Genomic DNA, 21,991 nt, shown 5'->3' on the forward strand with positions numbered 1-21,991 from the left:
CAGATAAACAGCTACAGTATTTATTTGAGTGAAACCAGCTGAGCCGGACGTTGCACCAACGAACAAACTTTACTGTTACAGTAGATCGCTTCTGGAGGAGCTGAATGTTTGTTGTCAGCTTTGTTGATCTTTACTTAGCAATTCTGATATAACAAACATTTAAAAACTACTTCAGAAAGTATTTAACCAACAAACTCTAAAGGGATTTTAACTCCTCTGTGTGTCAGAGCAGAAAGCTCTTCGTGGGTTTAAATGGGAGATGTCCAACATGGATGCTGAAAATGTCTCACTGGAGTTAAAATCTGAGTTAGCAGCTCATGACACCAGCTGCAGAACTCTCCAACAGGCATATCATCTACATGAAAATACAAATAACAAAATAAGCAGGCAGTTTAGCAGCTTTCCAGTCTCATGATCCTAAAAGCAGGACTTTTATGACACCTTTGCTGCCTTATCCTAAATAATTTCATGCCACAAAATAAACCAGTAAAATCCTGGAGAAACTAAACTGACAGATCAAATTTTTAGTTAAAAAAAAAAAAAAAAAAAAAAAAAGGATCTCTGAATGACTGAAGGAAAAGAAAGTCTTCATGCACTCCCAGTTCAGAGATCCTCCTGTGGACAGATGCTGTAAACCACAAAGCAAACCAGGCTGACTGTGGCAGCATGCAGAGATGCAGGCAGGACAAACACGAAGACACGAGCAACGCCAAATGGCGTTGACATTCCTGAACCAACTTACTGAAGGTCTTTGTCCCATACCCATCATCACTTATTCCCAGGAAGTCCTATTAACCATCCAAAGACAGCCAGAATAGAAGAGAAAAAAAGAAGGGGACAAACGAATCATAAGCAAAATGCCGATGGAGGAGCCGAGCCACAGATTTGGTCCCGACAATACGCAGCCAGCAGAGGGAGCCAAATACTACAAGAGAACAGACGGGACCTGTGGGACTGGACCTAAATGTCATCCAAAAGGAAACTGGGTCACAAAAAAACCACCACAAGGAGAAAAATCACTCTGAAATGAGCTTCTCTACTGCTGACCAATCAGATGCAGTGATGCAACACAAATAAGACAGCAGATCACAGAAGGAAGCGGTGATGTTTCCCTGCAGGTGTGTCTGCGAGCTTACTTACGGTTAGCATCACCGCCATCCAGCTCATCTTTGTTCTTGTAGAACGGGAACTTTCGTGTAAAGATGAAATTCTTTCTATGCTTGTCAGTGAATGGCTGTGAAGGGAGAGAAAGCATGGGCCAGACGGGCTGTCAACGTCATGCAAACAAAGCAACGGCTCGCCACAACTGGGATGTCAACAAGTTTTCCAAGCTTTGTGTTGGATTGTGGAGAATTTGTTTTGTTTACTAACAAGCACCCTGCTTGGTCTGAGGCTAAGCTTTGCATGAAGTAACCCTGCAGCGAATATTTATGGTTAGTAAAGAGCTTTGTGGATCCCACTTCCTATTAACCCTTCTTGGTTTTATCATCTTTACCCTCATATCAAGTGGATCCACGCAGTCTAAACCTGCTGTTTATGTCTCCCCCAAAACATTTTGTGGTTCTTATTTTACTGGACAGTAGCTGGAAAAGTAAGAGCCAGATGAAGGTGTGGTAACTTTGGACTGTTGAGCTCAATGCAAAAAACCTTTCCTCTTTTTCACACTGGTTTAGTTCCAGAAGAGCAGCTCTGTCGGGGTTTTGTGGCCTCTCCTAATAAAGACATAACAATGTTTTAGGCTGGTTTGAAGGCTTGTCTCTTTCTGCACGGTTCTGTTCAGCCCTCCTTTCAGACCATTGAAGCAAGGCAGGAAGATCTGAGCAGCTGGGAACATTATCAGCCAGTCTGACCACACACTGTCAAAGGGAATTTTCTCCTATCCTGCCGCTCTAAGAACAAACAGACACGCAGATTGTCCATCAGACACCAAGCTGCTAAATGTTGATCAGCTTGCTTCTATTTTACTTCTATTTTATTTTATTATGATGGAAGTTTAGCTAAGATTAGTGTGTTGTGGAATAATTTGGACACTGTGTTATTGGTAGAGGGAAGCTGGACGACTGCTGTCTGGATGCATTTTATTGTGCTTTCTATGTTTCTATTTCTTCATTCTATTGAAGGAGTCTAACTGCATATGAACTGCCCTTTGTGATTAATAAAGTTTCTGAATCTGAAGCTAATAGCTCTAACAGTGATCAGTGAGATATTCATAACCAACTCTAATCTGCACTTCTCAAAAAAGTCAGAGGTTTTTGGGTTTTACTTTTGGCGCTAAAAGCAGGAGTGGACCTGACTGTTGCATTTCAGCTGGACTTCACTGGACCCGGTGTGTGACTGGGCACGTTCACATCAGCCGTTTTAATCCGAATTCTAGTCCGTTTGCGGGGAAAGTCCGCTTCGTTTGGGGAAATGTGAATCCGCAAACGAGTTGTGATTCGGATCCAAGAAGAAGATTCAGTCTACCTACATACGCAGGTCTTGGTTTGTTTCAAGTGGACCAAATACATTAAGCAGACTGAAAAAACAAAGTGCATGTGGGTTCAGCGCATCAGGAGTAAACGCAACCAAAACCTGCGCATGCGGGAGGATAAACGACTCTGGACAGGAGAAACATCTCGCAGTCACACGTGGAAGAATTTGGTTGAAATCAGATCAACGAGACCACCAGGATCCGATGCAGATGCGTGTTGATGCCTCTGGTGGAGAGTGACACGATTTATTTGAGAGGTACAGTGTGAACAGTGTGAATCTGTAATCAGGCTGCACCCCTCTTACCGACAGAGTGCCTCATCGGACCGAGTCTAGTGGATCATCCTGATGTAAACTAAGCTGGCATCATCAGATCACAACTTCACACTTTAAAACAAAGACTAATATTTAGTTTGTGAAGAAGAATTTTTTTTATTTCCCCTCACCTGTCCTCACCTTGTAAAGATCCAAAACATTAACTTCATGTCATTTTTATGCCAATCTGTTGTGAATCTCGCAGCTTTCAAAATAAATGAATTGATCTAAATAATTTTTGTATGTAAAAAAACTTCTTGACATACCACAGTTGGAGAACATGGAGAGGCAGAAGGGCCAAAAGAGGAACAAATAAAAATAAAAAATAAAAACTTAAATCTTTCCATATTTAATGGAAATAAATAAAATCCCATAGATTTATTCTTCTCTGTGCCACTTCTGTCGCTCCGTTGTTTCAGAGCCATGAAAAATAAAAACAAGGAGACAGATGTGTGATCCAGGTCATGCTGTGAGAAAGTAACTTACATCAGGGAGCAGAACAGAAAACATGGTAAATAAACAGAAAACTCATGCAGAGGTTAAAGCAAGGATGTAGCGTGGAAAGAAGACACTCCATGCCGAATCTCATTTTAAATCTCTTTACGTTCATGTTTGTTGTTTAAAGATGTTTAATAAAATGATCTAATCTGTTTCATAGACCAACAGATGAATGGATGGACAGAACAACATGGAACACCCAGGCTTCAATCAAGATTTAGATCATCTTTTTTTATGATTTGACGCCCAATCAATCAGTCTTTTCCCTAAAGAGTAAACCAAATTTACACAGTGAAACCGGCTGATGTTTCCCCCCAAATGAAATAAATCTGAATGTAATGATGAAAATATGAGAACAAATTAAGTCATTGTGTGCGTGTAAAACATAACTTTGCATTAGTAGTTGGCAATGTAAGATCAAATGTACACACAAATACATTCAAATTGTACATTAACAAATAAAAATATGCACAAACATTAACATTTTTAAACATATTTTTCAACTTTAATCTCACAGATCTAATAGTTTTGTGTTTAAAAAGGCTCCTATGCAGACAAATTGCTACATATGTGTTCACAAACCGGCCTGTATGCACAGAAAAAACTGCAATTACACACAGATCAGTGTGTAAAAGAAGACGGTGTTCATTACTGGTTTGACCTTCAAGATGATGGATGGATGGATGGACGGATGGATGGTTGGATGGATAGACTGATGGATGGAAGGATGGATAGATTGATGGATGGATGGACGGATGGAAGGATGGATAGATTGATGCATGGATGGACGGATGGATGGATGAATGAATGGATGGAAGGATGGATGAAGGATAGAAGGATATCCATCTATCTATCTATTATGAAGTCGAACAGTTTTTTGTGTGTCAGAGACTTTTTGGACACAAAACTAGATTAGATTTGTGAGGCTAAATGTAACAAATTTGTGTGAAAATATTTATGTTTGTGAATTTTTATAGTCTCTAGGTATTTGTGTGTGCATTTGAACATACATTTGCAAGTACCTAAAGTTGTACAATCATGTATTACACACACACACACACACAAAATGATACTGAGTTGATTTTCTCTTCATAGAAAAACAACTTAACATCTAATCATGGGAATTATGATGCATTTAAATGTAAGCACACAAGAATCCACAAATTCTCAAAGTCTTCTAAACTTCTCTAGTAGAAAAAACAACGAGCCACAGAACTGTGCAGATGTCTCGATACACTCCTCACTTCTTTAAATGTACTTTCCAACAGCCAGATTTGTGGTCTAGCAACAGTTCTCCAGATTTTCTGAAGGTCTTTTAGTTTTTCTTTGGATAATTTCTGCTTTTTCCACTCATTTTCAGTCCAGTCTTTCATACATCTGTTGTCAATAGAGGAGTTTGTTTGTTAAGCCACATTACACTGACTTATCGCGGTCAGACTACTGCAACAGCTCGGTCACATTGACTCGTCTTCACCCATGTTGAAGTCTCTTCACACTTACCGCCTTTGAGTCAAACGATCCTGGTTTGGCATTAAATTTCACAGTTTTTAGACGAGCCCGTTCTTTCCTCTCCACCCTGTGAACAACCACGTTGCTCGTTAATAACGGGAGACGTCGGCTGGACTGTAATAAGCTGCGTTCTTACAGGTGCGTACCGTCTCTTGCTGGGGATGACGCCCATTTCCTCACTGTCTCCGTGTGGGGTGACGCGACGGGCCTGCCACCACTCGTCGTCTGAGGCGTTGATGACGTGGAGGATGTCCCCGTACTTGAAGCTGAGCCCTTGGCTGGGGAGGCCGCTGTCTCTTGACTTGTCATAGTCAAACAGCGCCCTGAGAAGACGACAGGATTATCTGGTTTGATATTGGAAGCACAATCGTTACCGTTTCTATACGGACTAACTCTGCTGAAGATTTAGCAGGTCAGGGAGACTAATGAGTCCATGGGGAGGGCTGCTAAAATTAGAAATGATTAAACTTGATATGAACACGTGTACATGTTCATCATGACATTAATTAGGTCCACTTACATGTACAGTAAAGAAACATGATTTACGCCAACTCTGATGAGACGCAAACACAGATCTTTTAATCACTTTTCTGTTTATCCTGAAGAAATCAGATGGAAACTGGTGCAGACTGGTTGGACAACAAAAACAAGGTTAAATCCACAACAGACCTGACATAGAGGGATCTCTTCTGATTGGTGCGCAGAGACCCAGACCCAGAGCTCATACTGTGGTTCATCATCTGCTCCCGGAGATCGTGGATTTTGGCTTCAAAACGTCCGTACTCTGCAAGACAAGATGAGAATGAGTGAAGGACAACACAAACATTCATGTTCAATATGCAAATATGTAGATCAACATGTATTGGAATAGTTTTATTCTAATACTGTAATACAGGTTGCCAGCTACAACATTTAATAACACCGACGTGACAAACTAGACCAATGTTTTTCAACTACTGGGAGAGATTATCAAGTGTGTCCTGAGAAATTACCCATTATCACCTAACTGGTCTAAAAAGCAGCTCTGTGTTCATCCAAACCAGCCCCAGTGAAGGATAAGAAAATTCATTCTTCCTGTGTTTTTCTGATTTCTATTCAAGAGGCTTTGACAAGATGGACTTTATAATTATAATAATATAGACTTTTTAAAAAAAAAAACAAAAAACAAAAAAAAAACCATTTTGGTTTTTGATGTGCCTTGTGACTTTTAGGTGAAAAAAAAAGGTTGAAAAACACTGAACTAGACAACAAAGGGGTGACTTTAACAATTTTGAACACAATAAGTGTAATATATATCCTAAAATTATGTAAAATAGGATTGAAGTAGATTTAAAATCTGGATGCTTTATTTGTCTAAGAACAACAAACCTAAACAGCATGAAATGTGTGGAAACAACAGAATTTGTGTGGAAAAAGCTTTTGAGATTCTTCACAAGCCCATCCTGAAATCCACAGTATGTTGGAGACAGATATGACAGGAATTATTACAATTATTACCGACTCTTATATTATTACAGACTCTCATGTTGAAGACATGAAACCCTCTGGATGCAGGAACAAAATGTTCCTGTTTACTTTCTGCTCTACTGGAAACCAGTTTGAACGACGACCACACCTGGTTTGAGCGGACTCACCCTCAGGTCTGTACTGAGCGATGATGGTGACCACCTGTCCCGCTCCTTTCAGGGCTGCCGCTGCTTGTTCATGTGTGGCTCCTCGTAGATCAACACCGTTAACCTGTTTGTGGAGAGAGGACATTTGCAGGTTTATTATTTCTACAATTTTTTTTGTGGAGATAATATAAAGGTAATAAAAACTGGGTCCAGCCTAGATATGCAGAACATCATGTCTGAACAGACAACACGTCCAGCCTGGAAGCAGCAGAAGACCACACTGGGTTCCCTCCTGTCAGTAAGAACAGGACACTGAGGCTACAATTAGCTTTTAACTGAATTTATTTGATCTTCAATTATATTTTAGTTCATTCTATTTTATGACTTTTGAGCACATTATTTTAGCATTTTTTAAAAAATGTATTATCACTGCTTTCATCTGTTTAACATTTTCTCTGGTATTTCTCTTGGGGGTATCCTTCGCACCGGGAGCTTTGCCTGCTTGGTCTGGGGACTGTTGTTGCTATGGTGATTGCCTTTGTTGGGATACTCTGGCCTGCCCTGATCAGGGTGGTTACAGTCAACAGGTCACCTCTATTGACATGTGCGGGAGATTCTCATCATGATGAGGTGGAACGGGAGATTCTCATCATGATGTGGTGGAACGGGAGATTCTCATGGTGATGAGGTGGAACGGGAGATTCTCATGGTGATGAGGTGGAACGGGAGATTCTCATCGTGATGTGGTGGAATGGGAGATTCTCATGGTGATGAGGTGGAACGGGAGATTCTTATGGTGATGAGGTGGAACGGGAGATTCTCATGGTAATGAGGTGGAACGGGAGATTCTCATGGTGATGAGGTGGAACGGGAGATTCTTATGGTGATGAGGTGGAACGGGAGGTTCTCATGGGGATGAGGTGGAACGGGAGATTCTTATGGTGATGAGGTGGAACGGGAGATTCTCATGGTAATGAGGTGGAACGGGAGATTCTCATCATGATGAGGTGGAACGGGAGATTCTCATGGTGATGAGGTGGAACGGGAGATTCTCATGGTGATGAGGTGGAACGGGAGATTCTCATGGTGATGAGGTGGAACGGGAGATTCTCATGGTGATGAGGTGGAACGGGAGATTCTCATGGTGATGAGGTGGAACGGGAGATTCTCATGGTGATGAGGTGGAACGGGAGATTCTCATGGTGATGAGGTGGAACGGGAGATTCTCATGGTGATGAGGTGGAACGGGAGATTCTCATGGTGATGAGGTGGGACGAGAGATTCTCATGGTGATGAGGTGGAACGGGAGATTCTCATCATGATGAGGTGGAACGGGAGATTCTCATGGTGATGAGGTGGAACGGGAGATTCTTCTCATGATGAGGTGGAACGGGAGATTCTTCTCATGATGAGGTGGAACGGGAGATTCTTCTCATGATGAGGTGGAACGGGAGATTCTTCTCATGATGAGGTGGAACGGGAGATTCTCATGGTGATGAGGTGGAACGGGAGATTCTCATGGTGATGAGGTGGAACGGGAGATTCTCATGGTGATGAGGTGGAACGGGAGATTCTCATGGTGATGAGGTGGAACGGGAGATTCTCATGGTGATGAGGTGGAACGGGAGATTCTCATGGTGATGAGATGGAACGGGAGATTCTCATGGTGATGAGATGGAACGGGAGATTCTCATGGTAATGAGGTGGAACGGGAGATTCTCATGGTGATGAGGTGGAACGGGAGATTCTCATGGTGATGTGGTGGAACGGGAGATTTTGATGAAAAAAACTGATCTAACAGGTGGATAAAACATTAATCACATGACCATTTGCTTTTTGTTTTTTATCAAATTGCTGCCAAAACCAAATCAAACTCACCATAATGTCGATGGGGAAAAACACACATCCATGATTCAGTTTAATAAATAATGGTGGGTTATATTCACATCAGGAGGAAGAGCTTATCAGGGCTACAAGTGAAAAAAGAAGCAGATATAAATATGAGGAGCGAGTGTGTAGAGCTTGGTAGGTGAGGACAGACCAGAGGAGTTATTGTTAGACTACAAATTGAGGCCACTGCTGGAACATTAACCACCTGCTTTCATCTGGGTAGAACAAGACGATGGCGAGGCACCCGACTTATTAACATGCAGGGAAAACACACAAAGGCAACAATACAATATATATAAATAAATGAACTAATGTGGAAACAAATAAGTGTATAAAAATAAATGAAAATTAGATAAATTTAGAGATAATTTAAAAACAAATGTAAGAAAAATTTAATATATACATAAATGAATTTATGGATTTGCTAATTAATTTCCATTCTGAATTGTATTTTTCTAAATATATTTTTTATTTATTATTTCTGATGATGGTTTTTGGTCCTTCATAAGAAGATCCTCTTGACTAATTAAAAAAACAGACAGCAGTCTTGCAGTTAATGATCACATGAAAATAAAAATATTGCGAGGTTTATCAGCAGTTTGGACTGGAAAAAGAAAAAGATTTGTCTAAAAATGTGGCAAACAACCTAAAATGGGTAACAGCGCATGACATTATTACAGAAAATGACATCCAAAATGCAGGAGCAATGTAAAAATAAATGTTTTTAGAGGAATGAAAAGGGTCAGCAGCAGCCAGGTGATGCTAATCAATGAATTAAATGAATCTAGTAGGTTGAACTCTTCAATAAAAGACCAGTCTTTTTTGTTGGGAAGCAACTGTTGCTGCGCGTCACTCTGGGAAGAGTTAAAATGTCTTTATGTCCATAATTCCACAGGAAAACACTTTATTTACAAGTGGGAAAAAAAAGTCCCAGAAGTGGACGTAAAGTTCAGACCATGCAAAAGGCCCAAGAGCGACATCTCCGACTCTCCAGCGCTAAGTTAGCGTGTTAATCATTAAAGTTCATCCTAACGGTGATCCGCATCAACACCAAAATTAAATCAGATCTTCCTTTTCACATTTCCAACTCCTCCTGAAAACGTCATGAAAATCCGTCCATAACTTTTTGAGTTATCTTGAACACAAACAGAAACAGATAAAGCAGGTAAAAACATAACCTCCTTGGCGGAGGAAAAAATATGAGACTGGTTTGGAAGGGATTGAGGAGAAAGTGTCAGCTTAGGCTTTCAAAGCTGCTTCTGAACAAACCATCAAACTTCTACAACGTTCACAAACCGCTCTTACGAACAAATTAATTCTTAGGTCCTGCCATGGTGTAGACCAGGGGTGCCCAAGTCCGGTCCTGGAGATCTACTATCCTGCTGTTTTTAGGTGTAACCCTTCTCCAACACACCTGAATCAAATAAGTGGCTCGTTAACAGGCCTCTGCAGAGCTGAATGACATGCAGAAGAGGAATTCAGTTATTTGACTCAGCTGTGCTGGACAGGGGTTGCATCTAAAGGTTGCAGGATGGTCGATCTCCAGGACTGGACTTGGGCACCCCTGGTGTAGACCATGCCTAGTAGTGAGTCGGTGAACCAAAATGGTGAGTGTCCAAATACCTTTATAGAGCAGGTGAAATGGCATGTACCATGTGTAGATACCATGAAGGGGTATTTCCTGTCAATGTTAATGTAACAGATCACTTTTGATTAAGCTATCTATCTATCTATCTATCTATCTCTATATATATATATATATATATATATATATATATATATATATATATATATATATATATACACATATTGAGCTATGTTGGTATGTTTATAGCCTTAGCTAAATTTTACTGGCAGGTTGACGTACGTAGTAAATTTTGTGTCTGGGCATTGTATTAATTGTGAAATGAATGTCAATTAATGTTGGTTTGTCTTGTAGAAGGGGCCTCCAGTATAAAGCTGGAGGAGAAGCTTCAGGCGGGAGAGAGCGTGTTGTTGTCCAACTGCTAGCTGGTGCACGACTGACTCATGGGTTTTTATTTTGTGATTAATGAAGACAAGACGAAGTTGAAGAGCTGAGCTTCTGCCATTTTCTCCTACCACCACAGCCAGCCTCATACGTCCTACTTACGAACTTTTAGCAGAAAAATATTTGTGTCTTGAGTTTGTTTTTGGTGGACAACAAACCATAAGAGCACTCAGCTGCATTTTTACAAACATATTTAGTCGGAGTGGGAAATCGAATAGAAAAAAATATCAGGATTTTTGGCTTCACAGTTTTAAAATAGATTTTTTTTTTTTGCCAAATTTCTTTTCCAAAATAAATACAAATAATCCATTATTATAATTTTTTTTTGGTCATTTTTATTGTTTTTAGTGATCTTTTAACTTGTGTTCTTGGGCATTATAGCAGCAGAATGATGGTCTGGCTGCTTTTTCCTCATTGAAATTAAGAAAAATGACGAGTTTGTTTTTAGTCGACAAAAATCAGCAAAATCAAAGAATTGTGAGAATCGCAGTTTAAATCAAATCGGCACCCAAAAAATTGGAATTAAGCGGGACAAAAGCATATCGTCACAGCCCTAATATTTAGCCTTTAACATACTCTACGAGGAGTGAGAACTTCTTTCATGTTTTTGAGGCCGCAAGAACAAAATAACGTCATGACAATAATCCCAAACATACCAACAGATCTACAGCAGTTGTTTACATGACCCAGTCAGACCAGACCCAACATGAATGTGTCCTTATACTTTCCATTTCACAGATCTGTACACACATCCAAACTAAATCCAGCCATGCTGAAATAAATCCCACATCTCTCTGTAACCCTCCAAAACAAAGCTCTTTGACATTTAAAATGAATATAAACCAATTAAGCTGCATAATTATTTTGATTAGCTTTAAAACACAAATCTGGCAGATGTAAACAATGCTAACAGTAGTTGAAGTGACGCTAACTCCCCATGTAAACCTGGGGAAGTCTGCAGGTTTTCTGGGGCACTTACAGACAGGATCTGGTCGCCTCGCCTCAGCTCTCCGCTCAGGTCAGCCGGCCCTCCTGCTAAGATGAAGGACACAAAGATTCCCTCGCCATCTTCACCTCCAACAATGTTGAAGCCCAGGCCTGTGGAGCCTTTGTGAAGCACGACCTTCCTGGGCTCCCTGTACAAAGCATTCAGATAATACATCAGCTCTGGGGTGTCGGTGGGTCTCAGCATCTTCACCTCTGGTGGTGGAGGACAGAAAAAGGTGGATTAAAGATCACAGGACGCTGAAAGCTTAAGGACAGCTTTTCTCAGGCAAAGGAAGTCAAAGACTGCCACGGCTCCACAGGGGGACGGTGCTCTACTTAGGATCATTTGTCCCAAATTCAGGTCTGACGTGAAAGGAACCTTTTCACACACACACACACTTCCTTTCTCTCCGTTCGTCTCTCTCGCATGCACACAAAACAGGATGCATGGGATGCGAACAAGCACACGCTTCGGAATGGGGTGCTGCATTTTTAATCATATAAATCAATACATGCTATGCTGCAGATTTCCAACCCAGGAAGAAACGATAGTCACATTAACTTTGTGTTTCTAAATCATAGAAAATATGGATAATCAGAGCAGTCTAACTTCTACTAAACAATTATCTTAAAAATATTTTGCTATTTTAGTTTTATCTTGTCTGTGTTTTTATTATTAAATGATGGGTTTTAAAAAGAAACATCGGTTTATCACAGGAAGACAATGTAATCTGTTGTGTAAGCAGCATGCTGCCACCTGCTGGTCAGCAAGAGAAATACATCACTTTTCTTCAGTATATTTCAAGAAAAACTGATGTTTACAGACAAAAAAAATATATGCTAATAAAAAAATAATAATTAAAAAAAACATTAAAAATACCATTCCCAATAAAGCTGAAATATTTTATAAAATGTGATAAAAATGATTTTCACCAGCCAACAGCGTTCTATTTGGAAAATATACATACATTTAAAACTGAAAAGATCTGAAATTATCCGCCAAGTCTCATCAGTTTCCTTTAAACGGAGCTTTGTAATGAAACTGAAGACAGTGATTGTTGAAGTTTTCTGGAAGAATCTGTGTCGATTGTCTTTGATCCAAAGTCCCGTTTCCACTCTGGGGTTTGGTTTGGACCAGTATGGTTCAGACGTTTTAGAAAGGTCCAGCCAATTCAGGTGACCATTATTGTTGCTATGGTGATTGCCCTTATTATTATTATTATTGCCCAATATTATTATTATTTTCTGTCCGCCAATCAATGAACTGCATCAATGAACGCCATTAGCTCGTCCATAAATGTATTGTACCTTTTTCTATGGACCCACAACTGAATGGAATGGGACCCAGAACTGGTGCAATTTGGTTCTGTTGTATCACATGGTTTTAAAATGGAAACACATCAAACTGGGCCTAAGATTTCAGTCTAATTTCATAATCTTTCTAAAACAACTATGGACCTTCAGGGAAAAGAAGCCACTGTGATGCTAGCATGTCTCTAAAATTCCAGTCAATGCCTCCAATCACTGGACCCATCAAATATGCTGATGTTTTTCACTTTGGCTCATTTAGGAGGACAATTATCCCAGTAAACTCTCCAAAGAATGGCTGAAATAGGTATTTAAAGGCTCATGTCTCTAAGGGAGAGCCCAGCTACCTGCAAAGGAACCTCTTTTTAGCTGCTTGCATTTGCAATATTGTTGTTTCAGTAATTCCCCACAGCTCCTGACCACAGGTGGGAACATAGACTAAACAGGAAATCAAGAGTTTAGCCTTTCGCACAAGCGGCAACCTCTGGCGGTAAAAAGGGTAGACTATGCGGAAGTGCATAAAACTGCAGTTCCACCTTCATCCACTAGGGGCTGCAAAACAGAGTGAATCCCCATAGACTCCCATGTTAAAAAGACCAACTTCACAGTAGAAATAAACATGTTTACAGCCTGGTACAAAAATCCATTTTAGGTTTAATAGGACAAATTTACCTTCGTAACAACTGTGGGGGGAGTGACTTTTTTTCTAGCTCGCCCATTTAAAAGTAATTTAATCTCGAAGTTTTGCACATTTAGGGGCGTGTCCTTTTGATTGACAGGTACACAATCTCCCGCTTCAAGTAAGAAGAACGTAGAACAACCGCGGTTTTTAGCCGGTTAACAACGTGACTTAGCTTTGGGCCGCTTACCTCCGTTAGCTGGTTAGCTCCAGTTATCTCCGGGTTAGCTCGGTTAGCTCTTAGCTACAGGTAGCTCAAAGTTTGCTAGATGTCAATCATCCACCCTGACCTCTTTGCCCATATTTGTATTTTCCGGGCGACACAACACGCATGCCCCTTCCAAGATGGCGATGACAGGAACTGCCCACCGAGCTTCAATTCAGCTCTTCAGAAACCTATGGGGGACGTCATAGAGGTTCTGCCCATCTTTTTACATACAGTCTATGCTTTCACCTTGGCTCCTTTTCCAACATAACAGACTGATGTAGAGTCCGCATCACTGCTGATGCTGCACCGATCCATCTCTGAACTGAGGTTAACTTAAAAATTTAAAGTGGAACTATTATATGCATTTCAGGCTAATTTATTTCTATTTCTGAGCCCAGAAGGACTGGGATTGATCGAGTTATTGTCATAAATCGCTTCATTTACTTCAGACCGACCCTCTCCGTAGGCTGTCAGATCAGCCTGCGGGCAAAACAAGTGGATTGAGACTCTTCCGCATTAAGCCCCGCCTCCCGCCACTGCACTACATCGGGAGCGCGCACCGCACCTGCTTTCACCGTCATTGTAACATCTCATAAACAGAAGGATTAGGCTGATATGAACTCAATAAAAAAAACAAAATACAATGTCAACACATAGCATACAGCCCTACATGTTGGAACCTGAATCAGAGCCTGAAAACGAAGTGGAAAACAGCAACCCACAGCAACGAATGCAGCAGGATGTCTCTCTTTGGTAAACTCACCAGCCATCGTTGGAAATAACTTTATCCCACGTTTTCCACCCGCCTGATGTATTTGTACATGCCCTTGTTAACCAGTAGAAGGTAACCAATCACCGAACCTTATCCCCCGGGACGTCACAAGGATTTCCAAGTAGAAAAAACTCTCTAAAACGACGCGTTTTCCATCGCCATGGAAACCGAATGGAGAGCGTGCAGGAACTCAAACTCAAACTCAAACATGCGTTTAGGTGATAAAAAACAGTGTCGTTCACATGTCTGATGAGGATTCAACACTGTAACACTGTAGAAAGCTGAGAAAACTCCAAATACCATAATAGCACCCCTTTAAAAATATAAATTAAAAAAAAAAAAAAAAAAAAGTAATAGAAATGCAGCAAGTGACAGAAAAACACCCTGGACGATGATGCTTAGATGCAGAAGACAGGGACAAGCTAACTCCAGGAGTAAATCGTCTGTGTCAGACAGGTTCTTTTGAAAACTTGAAATACCATAATAGGACCCCTTTAAAGATGGGTGAAAAGGCAGATGGAGGAATAAACTTTAAAGTTCCTCTTACAAAATTTGCATTCATACCCAGTATAACAAATTTTTATCTGGAAACATGACTCCAAAAAACTGCTGCAGAAGGGATATTGAGAAATTCCAGGCACAACGTGATCTTCTGAGCCCAATAAAAGGGCATGTTGACCACATTCAGAAAAATCTGCCTATGTTGTGCTGCTTTAAGACAATTGTCCTGAACTGGGAAACAGCCAATGTGTTGGAAGCATTCCCAAAGTTTCCAGTACGGTCGCTGCTCGCTGTCTAAACACTTTTTCAATTTACCAGCCTGATTTTTAATTTGTAGCATAATAACTGGAATCTGAATTAAATTTTGGAGCCAGTGATCATTTAGAACAACCGGGAACAGGAATTTGCCAGAACAACATAATGGTTATGCAGGAAACACAAAGTGGGATGGGACACAATGGTGGAAACGGTGTGATTATGGGTGTATGAAGTACCTGGTGACATCCAAGTCAGGGAACAGGCTTAAGTGAGAGTTAGGGAGGGGGGCGGAGTGCAGGAGGCTTTTGTTGCACTCTAGTGGGGAATAGAGTCGGGTAAAGGGCGCTTTGTCACAAAGTTTGTTCACAGTGCTGTAAACGGGCTCTGGAGGCCTACAGTAGAGTGGGAAACAAGAGCAGAGAGGTTAGAGTCTAGAAACAGATGTGGGAATGATGGAAATGGGATAAACGATGGCAATGATGACGCACACAGGTGAAAGATAACAGAAGAATAGAAATAAAGTAGAATAAGGCATTGCAGAGAAAGGAAAAAGTGCTGGGATACAGAGAGTAGTAAAAAAAAAGTTAGTTGGTAGTAAAAATAACTTCATCAGACTTCCTCTACTGGAAAATTACAACTAATATTCCAAAGTCTTTAACGTGCCAGAGCTGGATTTGCACAGGACAAATGAATTTTCTTCTTTTATTATCTGTTTAACAGATTAACAAACTATTTCAGTTCGTGCTGATTAAAAACTGAGAAGCAGTTTTAAGTCTGGTGAAATTGTAGCTTTTCATGAAATTCTTCTGTTTTACGCTTTGGTAGTTGTAAGAAACAACCAGTCATTACATTAAAACCCCTGGCAGGAGTCGGGGCATCATTACCGACCACCAGTTTCTGTCTAAAGACCAGGTTCTGATGATGGGATTAGTCAGCAAGGACTGAAGTACAGTGACACAGCGGTGTTGTCCTGTGAAGACCAAGTTGTACATCCTAAGATTCACAAAATAAAATAACAAGAAGAAGAGTCTGAGGTCTTCATCCAGCCTCCAAACTCCTCAATTACCAATCGGATGGGCCTCCAAAGATCTGTTGTAACACAAAATGCTGTTCAACACGCTACTTCTACTGGAAAAACGTACGTGTCGTATTATTTATCTACTTTTGATTTAATTCAGCCTTTTCTTCAAAGCACCAATCAGAGCTTTTATCTAACTACTACTGTTATGGTTCTTTGTTACAACAAAGAAATTCTGACTGATGCGATATGTAGAAAGCAGATCTACATCCACAGAAACATCACAAAGTCCCAGAGCCAACATCCTGGCACCAAACCTATGTTCATTGTCCATGTTGTAAAGCAGGCCTCTTCAAATGGCGGCCCGTGGACCACATGCGGCCCAGAACCAACTTCTATGTGGCCCAGCTTATGAAAAAGAATAAAGATATTAATCAAGAACCTTCAGTCATTCCTACACTGGTTAAGTAGCCTACAATCATACACTTGTGCAGACCACGAATGCAACACTTGGTTGCCTAGCAACATTAAACCCAGCGTGTTGTTATGTTTTGAAGTAGTAAGAGTAGCGCTAGCTAGCATGTTGTTCTCTGTCCCAAAACGCTAAACTGACAACGAAAACCGCAGATTTAACCCCGCCAGGCACCAAACCGATGTGTTTAATATGCAATGAGTGTGTTGTGGTGTTTAAAGATTATGACGTGAGGAGGCACCACATCGAGAAGTTTAGTTTGATATGACTTTATGTTAAAAGTTAGGGGAAAAAAAGGCTCCGATTGGAATTTTCATTATTTTATTTTGGGCATTCGTCCTTGTCATGTGGGACTGCATTTAAAATAGAAAAATTAATAAACTACTTATTTTTCAAAATGTAAATGTGTCTTTTTAAAATGTATTTTTACTGATTTACTTTCCTGTACTTAATTTACTGGCTCTGAAAATGTATTTATTTGAAAATGTGGCCCACATGAATATGTAATAGAGTAGCCCTGTTGTAAAGGATCACAGCTCCTGATCAGTGTACATTTTTTTGCAATTTTTTCCAGTCAGAAGAGACATACTTTCTTTTTTATTGTCTACATTTCCGCATCAACTTATCTCAATTACCGTTATTCCCTTTGTACTTGAAAGAGCAATTCATCCCTGCAGAATGACTCAGGATGTATCTGCCAGGCTGGTGATGAACACAGAACTAAACTCAGGTTTAGGACCTAGTTATTGCATTGAATGGTTTGCATCTAATAGATTTTTGGAAGCCCTGCAGCTACAGAAGGACTCTGAGATCCACTGATGAGGTTCCTGGTAGTTGTTCGTTGGAAGTCTCTTCCATCAGACCAAAGATCTGTAAACACCTTTAAGTAGCCACTCAAAAGATTTGTTCAAGCATTTTGTCCTTATTGGGACCACTAGAGGGCATCAATATGTTTTCTGTTTTAGTCTGTGTGAAATGATTTTTCCAATAATCACACAAGCAGTGGACTATTGGCAAACCTTGGTCACTTCATTATATAACCAGGAAGAATATAAGAAATTAGCATGGAAAATAATTTGATCTGGTGGAATTTAGTAAAACTGTCAAATAAAGATGTTTTTTCCGAATGAAATACGGACATGGAGAATAAATGGTTGCTGACTGTGATGATTGCAAAATAAAATATGTAGTTTTAATGGAAGACAATGGGACATTTTTGCTCATGAAGGTTCCAAAAGGAACTACAGGAAAAACATTATTCAAGACTCCAACCGGCAGCAAAGCCCTCAAGATTTATAACAATAAAAAATAATTCACGTTTTGCATGTTTTTTGTTTTTTTTCATAATTAAGAAGTGTGTTAAGAAGGCAGTGATTTAAATATTCAATATGGTATTTTAAGAGTTAAAATCCTAAAAGTTATTCAATGTTTAGTAGTTTTTAACAGGTTGAAAACTGTTAAAGCAGTAAAAGATTTTGATGTTTGAGATTTTATGACATTTATTGAGATTTTTGGCCACAAAGTCACCAGAAGGTACAAAATCTGACAAGGACTGATCTCATTTAACTTGCTTAACTTTTATGTTCATGATCTATATCTAAAAACCCATTTGTTTTAATCTTCAGTGTTTTCACTATTTTATTTATTTATTTATTTTTATCTTTGTGAGGCACTTGACACTTTTTTTTCTTTATAAGTGCAACATAAAAAAGTTTACTTAGCCAATTACTTTTAGTGAACAAGCTCAAATAAATAGTACTGAAGCTCCACATTCAACAGGACTGAAGCCCAATTCAGGACGAAAAAAGGGAACTAAATTTCATATCAGACATGTGAGCATGCTTAAAGTTAACAGGAGAATATAAACCAGATATTCAACAGTACCTCTGCATTTCTTCTCAGTATTTCATCAGATGTTAAAATCAGAATGAAAAGATGCTTAAAAAGACAAAAACATGGAGATGGACATGCAGCTGCATGCAGAAGGCGATTACACATATTAAATATCTCACCTCAGTTCAAAGTGGTTGTAATCAAACTTGGTCCCCTCTCTTTCATCTAGCAAAGGATTTCTAACAGAATGGAAAGATACATGCCGATGACAAAACATCATTACTATTATTAAATTCTGTAATAATATGATTATTTAAACGTACTGTGTTTGGTTTACACACACTGATCAGAGACAGTTGGAGGTACCACAGCACAAAGGGAGACACCAGAAAAAGCCATATTCCACGTAGGAGTTCAGTTATCAACATCGTCATTGTATTCAGAGAGAAAGGAACAAATAATGTGTCCTTATGACAGGCTTCAAGCAACCATGAGCCTAAATATTCCATTTAAAAATGGTTCTTTGCTAAGCTGCCCAGTTAAACTGTTGTGTGTCGCTGCTAAACTGGTTCATCCCTTGAGTTAGGAACTTTTTTTTTATGTTTTCAAGACTCGTAGGTCAGAGTTAATGGCTTAAGGAGATAATGTTCACTTCAAAGACCTCCTGAAAGCTGGAAACTATTGTTCAAGACAGCCTAAAAAGCAATGCTATACTTTCTGACACTAAAACTGAACTTCCGGCCTGCTTTCTACAGCACACTGACATTTATTATGAACGTTCCTGGAGCTGTCGTCGCCCTGAAGCTGGGGTCTCCAACTCCGGTCCTGGTGAGCGACCAACCTGCAGGTTTTACTGTTTCCCTGCCAAAAACACACTTTATTCCAAAGAAAAGGTTCTCCAGCAATCTTCTGCATCCGCCTGTCATTGAGCCACTGATTTGGGTCAGGTGTATCACAGGAGGGAAATACTACAACCTGTCCCGATGGGTTTGAAGGCTGACAGACCATCATCCAGGTAACTGTGTAGATTTTAACTGGAGATCAACACAATGACAATTTTGGGATTTTTGATTCGGCATTATCAGATGCAAGGAAAAGAAGGATGAGAGTAAGAGAGCAAGAGATAAGACAGAAGACAACACCTGGCTGACTTTTGCTTGCTGGAAAGAGCTCAGAGAAGAGACATGACGAAGATAAATGGTGTGTTAGTTCTCATTAGGGGGCGCTGGAGTGTGAATATCTGCCAAAGTTTGGTTGTGATGCTTAAATATCAGAGGAAAGTCTGGCTGCTTCGACAAGAAAAAAAGAAACGAGGACTGGAGGAGACTTTAACACAAAGAGAAAGTGTTTTAACACTTACAAGCAACTTGCATTTATGATGTTTTTCCGTTCATATTTTATAAATATGTCAAAATATTTCATGAATATTTCATGAATTCAACAGGAAACATCAGCAACATAAATAGCACAATGTACACACACACACACACACACACACACACATATATATATATATATATATATATATATATATGTTACCATTTTAGTGAGGATTATATTGTTATATTCCATTTGCAAATTAAAGGAATTCTGCAGCACAGAGATAAGTTCAGCTTATTTCTGGGCATGAAGGTCAGAACATGGCAGCGGCGCTTTGCTAAGAGGTCATGTGACCTGCACCATGTTCCACTATTGGCACCAACAGGAATCATTGTGAGCAGCTTCTATCTGACCACACTGATCCTGGATTAGAATAAAGTTTCCAACAGCAGGGTCACCCTTTTAAATAAGACGACAAACTTAGAGTTTGATCATCGTATTATGTCTTCGGAGGAAAATAGACTTTCTACAATGGTTCTATATTTCATAGTTCTTCCAGTTTAATCATAAAACATCGATGTTCTCATGTTTTTCTTATGTTCCCTGATAATTGCTTGGGGTTTGGATGCCAATGCTTAGTAAAGTCTTTTAGCTGCATTTATCTCCATGCTACATACCAGGATTGCTGCTCCTGAACATGTACTGCAGATATTTCAGAGGTCGTTAAAACAAATTATTAATCATTAAACAAAATGCAAAGAAACCTTTTTCATAAATGTTTTTCCTTTATGCAGACATAACTACCTAAATGTCTTAGCTACACATTTATTTGCACATAAAACCAACGTTTATGAAACGATAAAAAGTTTTTCAACACAGATGATTTCAAATTGTCATCAATTTCTATAATTTGATTTAATTCTTTTTGGTAGTTTTTTGTTTTGCTTCATTGTTTCAGAAATACTTAACATTATAAAATGAGAACTTCAGCAGCTACAACCTCCATCTATTTTATAAACAATATTAATTACACATAATCAGAGAATTGATGGAGTATCGAGGTTAATGTGCTGTTAAACAGCACTATTTAGAAAACAAAACAAAATATCTATTGATCGTCTTCTCCTAATGAGGTCTTGATGGCTTTTGAGTTTCCAGAAAAAACACGGATAAGTCAGGACAAGGAGGAAACAGGAGGGAGGGGTGGACAAGGCGACTACTTGCAGTTGCAGTAGGAAGGGAGGTAATTACCGTAAGAATGAAAAACCATCCAACCTGTTTATATCCTCCTCCCCGAGTATGTGCTTAGGCAGAGGGGAGTAACTCCCGGGGGAGATGGAGAGCAGCCCGGACTTGTATTCAAGAGTACCACTGTTGATGGGGGAAGAGATATGATTTTCCATGGCAGGAGAAAAACCTGCAGAGAAAATAAAAGCATATTTAATAAATCCTTGCTCTCTTTGACTAAATGGTCAATACAGAATGGAGGTACTTACAATGTGTAACATCAGGAGGCCCATATGAGTCTGACAGGTATACACTGGTGGGTTTCCCCACCTTTAGGTAGACCACATCTGATGTGTTCTTCAGAATAACCACAGCTTCTTCATGGGAAACCTCCTCCAGACTGCAGTTGCTCACCTGCACAGAAATATATGTTAATTCTTTATTGGACCAAAAGATTTTTTTTTTTTGGGGGGTGTTATGTTTATATTATTACTGAAGCAGTGTGGGTAAAGTGAGTCCAAATCATGATCCAGCAGCTTGAAGGAGCTAAATAACACACTTTCTATCACACAGTCATCACAAGTGTGATGTTTTACGTTGGTGTCTGCTGGGGGAGCAGAATTACAAACAAGGACTGCAAACGTCTGGACAAACTGGTCAGAAAGGCTAGTTCTATCCTCGGCAGAAGTCTGGACCCTGTCAGAGCTGTGGTGGAGCAGAGGATGAGTAGAAAACTTCAGGGTATTTTGGATAACCAAAAACATCCCCTCCAGTGTGAGACTGATCTCTCTTCCATGCAGGACTGAGAGGTTCAGAAGGACCTTCATTCCAGCAGCAATTAGACTGTTTCATATTAATATTTAATTTTATCTATTTATCAATCTTTTTTTTTTTAAGGAACTGTTGGAACACCTGGAATTTCCCCCCTGGGAATGAATAAAGTATCTATCTATCTATCTACCTACCTACCTACCTACCCACCAACCTACCTATCTATCCATCTATCCACCTACCTACCTACCTACCAACCCACCCATCTATCCATCTATCCACCCACCTACCTACCTACCTATCTAGCTATCCAC

At 39.8% G+C, this 21,991-nt stretch overlaps 1 protein-coding gene across 2 annotated transcripts in view; it reads right to left on the reverse strand.

The window, feature by feature from the left end:
• dlg2 (discs, large homolog 2) overlaps positions 1 to 21,991 on the reverse strand; it is a gene marked incomplete at both ends in the record, with an annotated part of 86,874 nt that overhangs the window by 14,784 nt on the left and 50,099 nt on the right. Inside the window, 9 exons of one of the 2 annotated variants that reach the window (XM_079247105.1) lie at positions 1,141 to 1,234; positions 4,783 to 4,858; positions 4,938 to 5,114; positions 5,461 to 5,575; positions 6,426 to 6,528; positions 11,303 to 11,459; positions 18,539 to 18,598; positions 20,955 to 21,096; positions 21,176 to 21,320. In XM_079247105.1, the coding sequence (XP_079103231.1) occupies positions 1,141 to 1,234; positions 4,783 to 4,858; positions 4,938 to 5,114; positions 5,461 to 5,575; positions 6,426 to 6,528; positions 11,303 to 11,459; positions 18,539 to 18,598; positions 20,955 to 21,096; positions 21,176 to 21,320 (1,069 nt within the window). Of the gene's footprint in view, positions 1 to 742; positions 789 to 1,140; positions 1,235 to 4,782; positions 4,859 to 4,937; positions 5,115 to 5,460; positions 5,576 to 6,425; positions 6,529 to 11,302; positions 11,460 to 18,538; positions 18,599 to 20,954; positions 21,097 to 21,175; positions 21,321 to 21,991 lie in introns of those variants that run through there. The other variant, XM_079247106.1, reaches the window with a different exon arrangement.

This window comes from Telmatherina bonti (genome assembly GCF_933228915.1).
Source record: "Telmatherina bonti genome assembly, chromosome: 10".
Lineage (NCBI taxonomy): Eukaryota > Metazoa > Chordata > Actinopteri > Atheriniformes > Telmatherinidae > Telmatherina > Telmatherina bonti.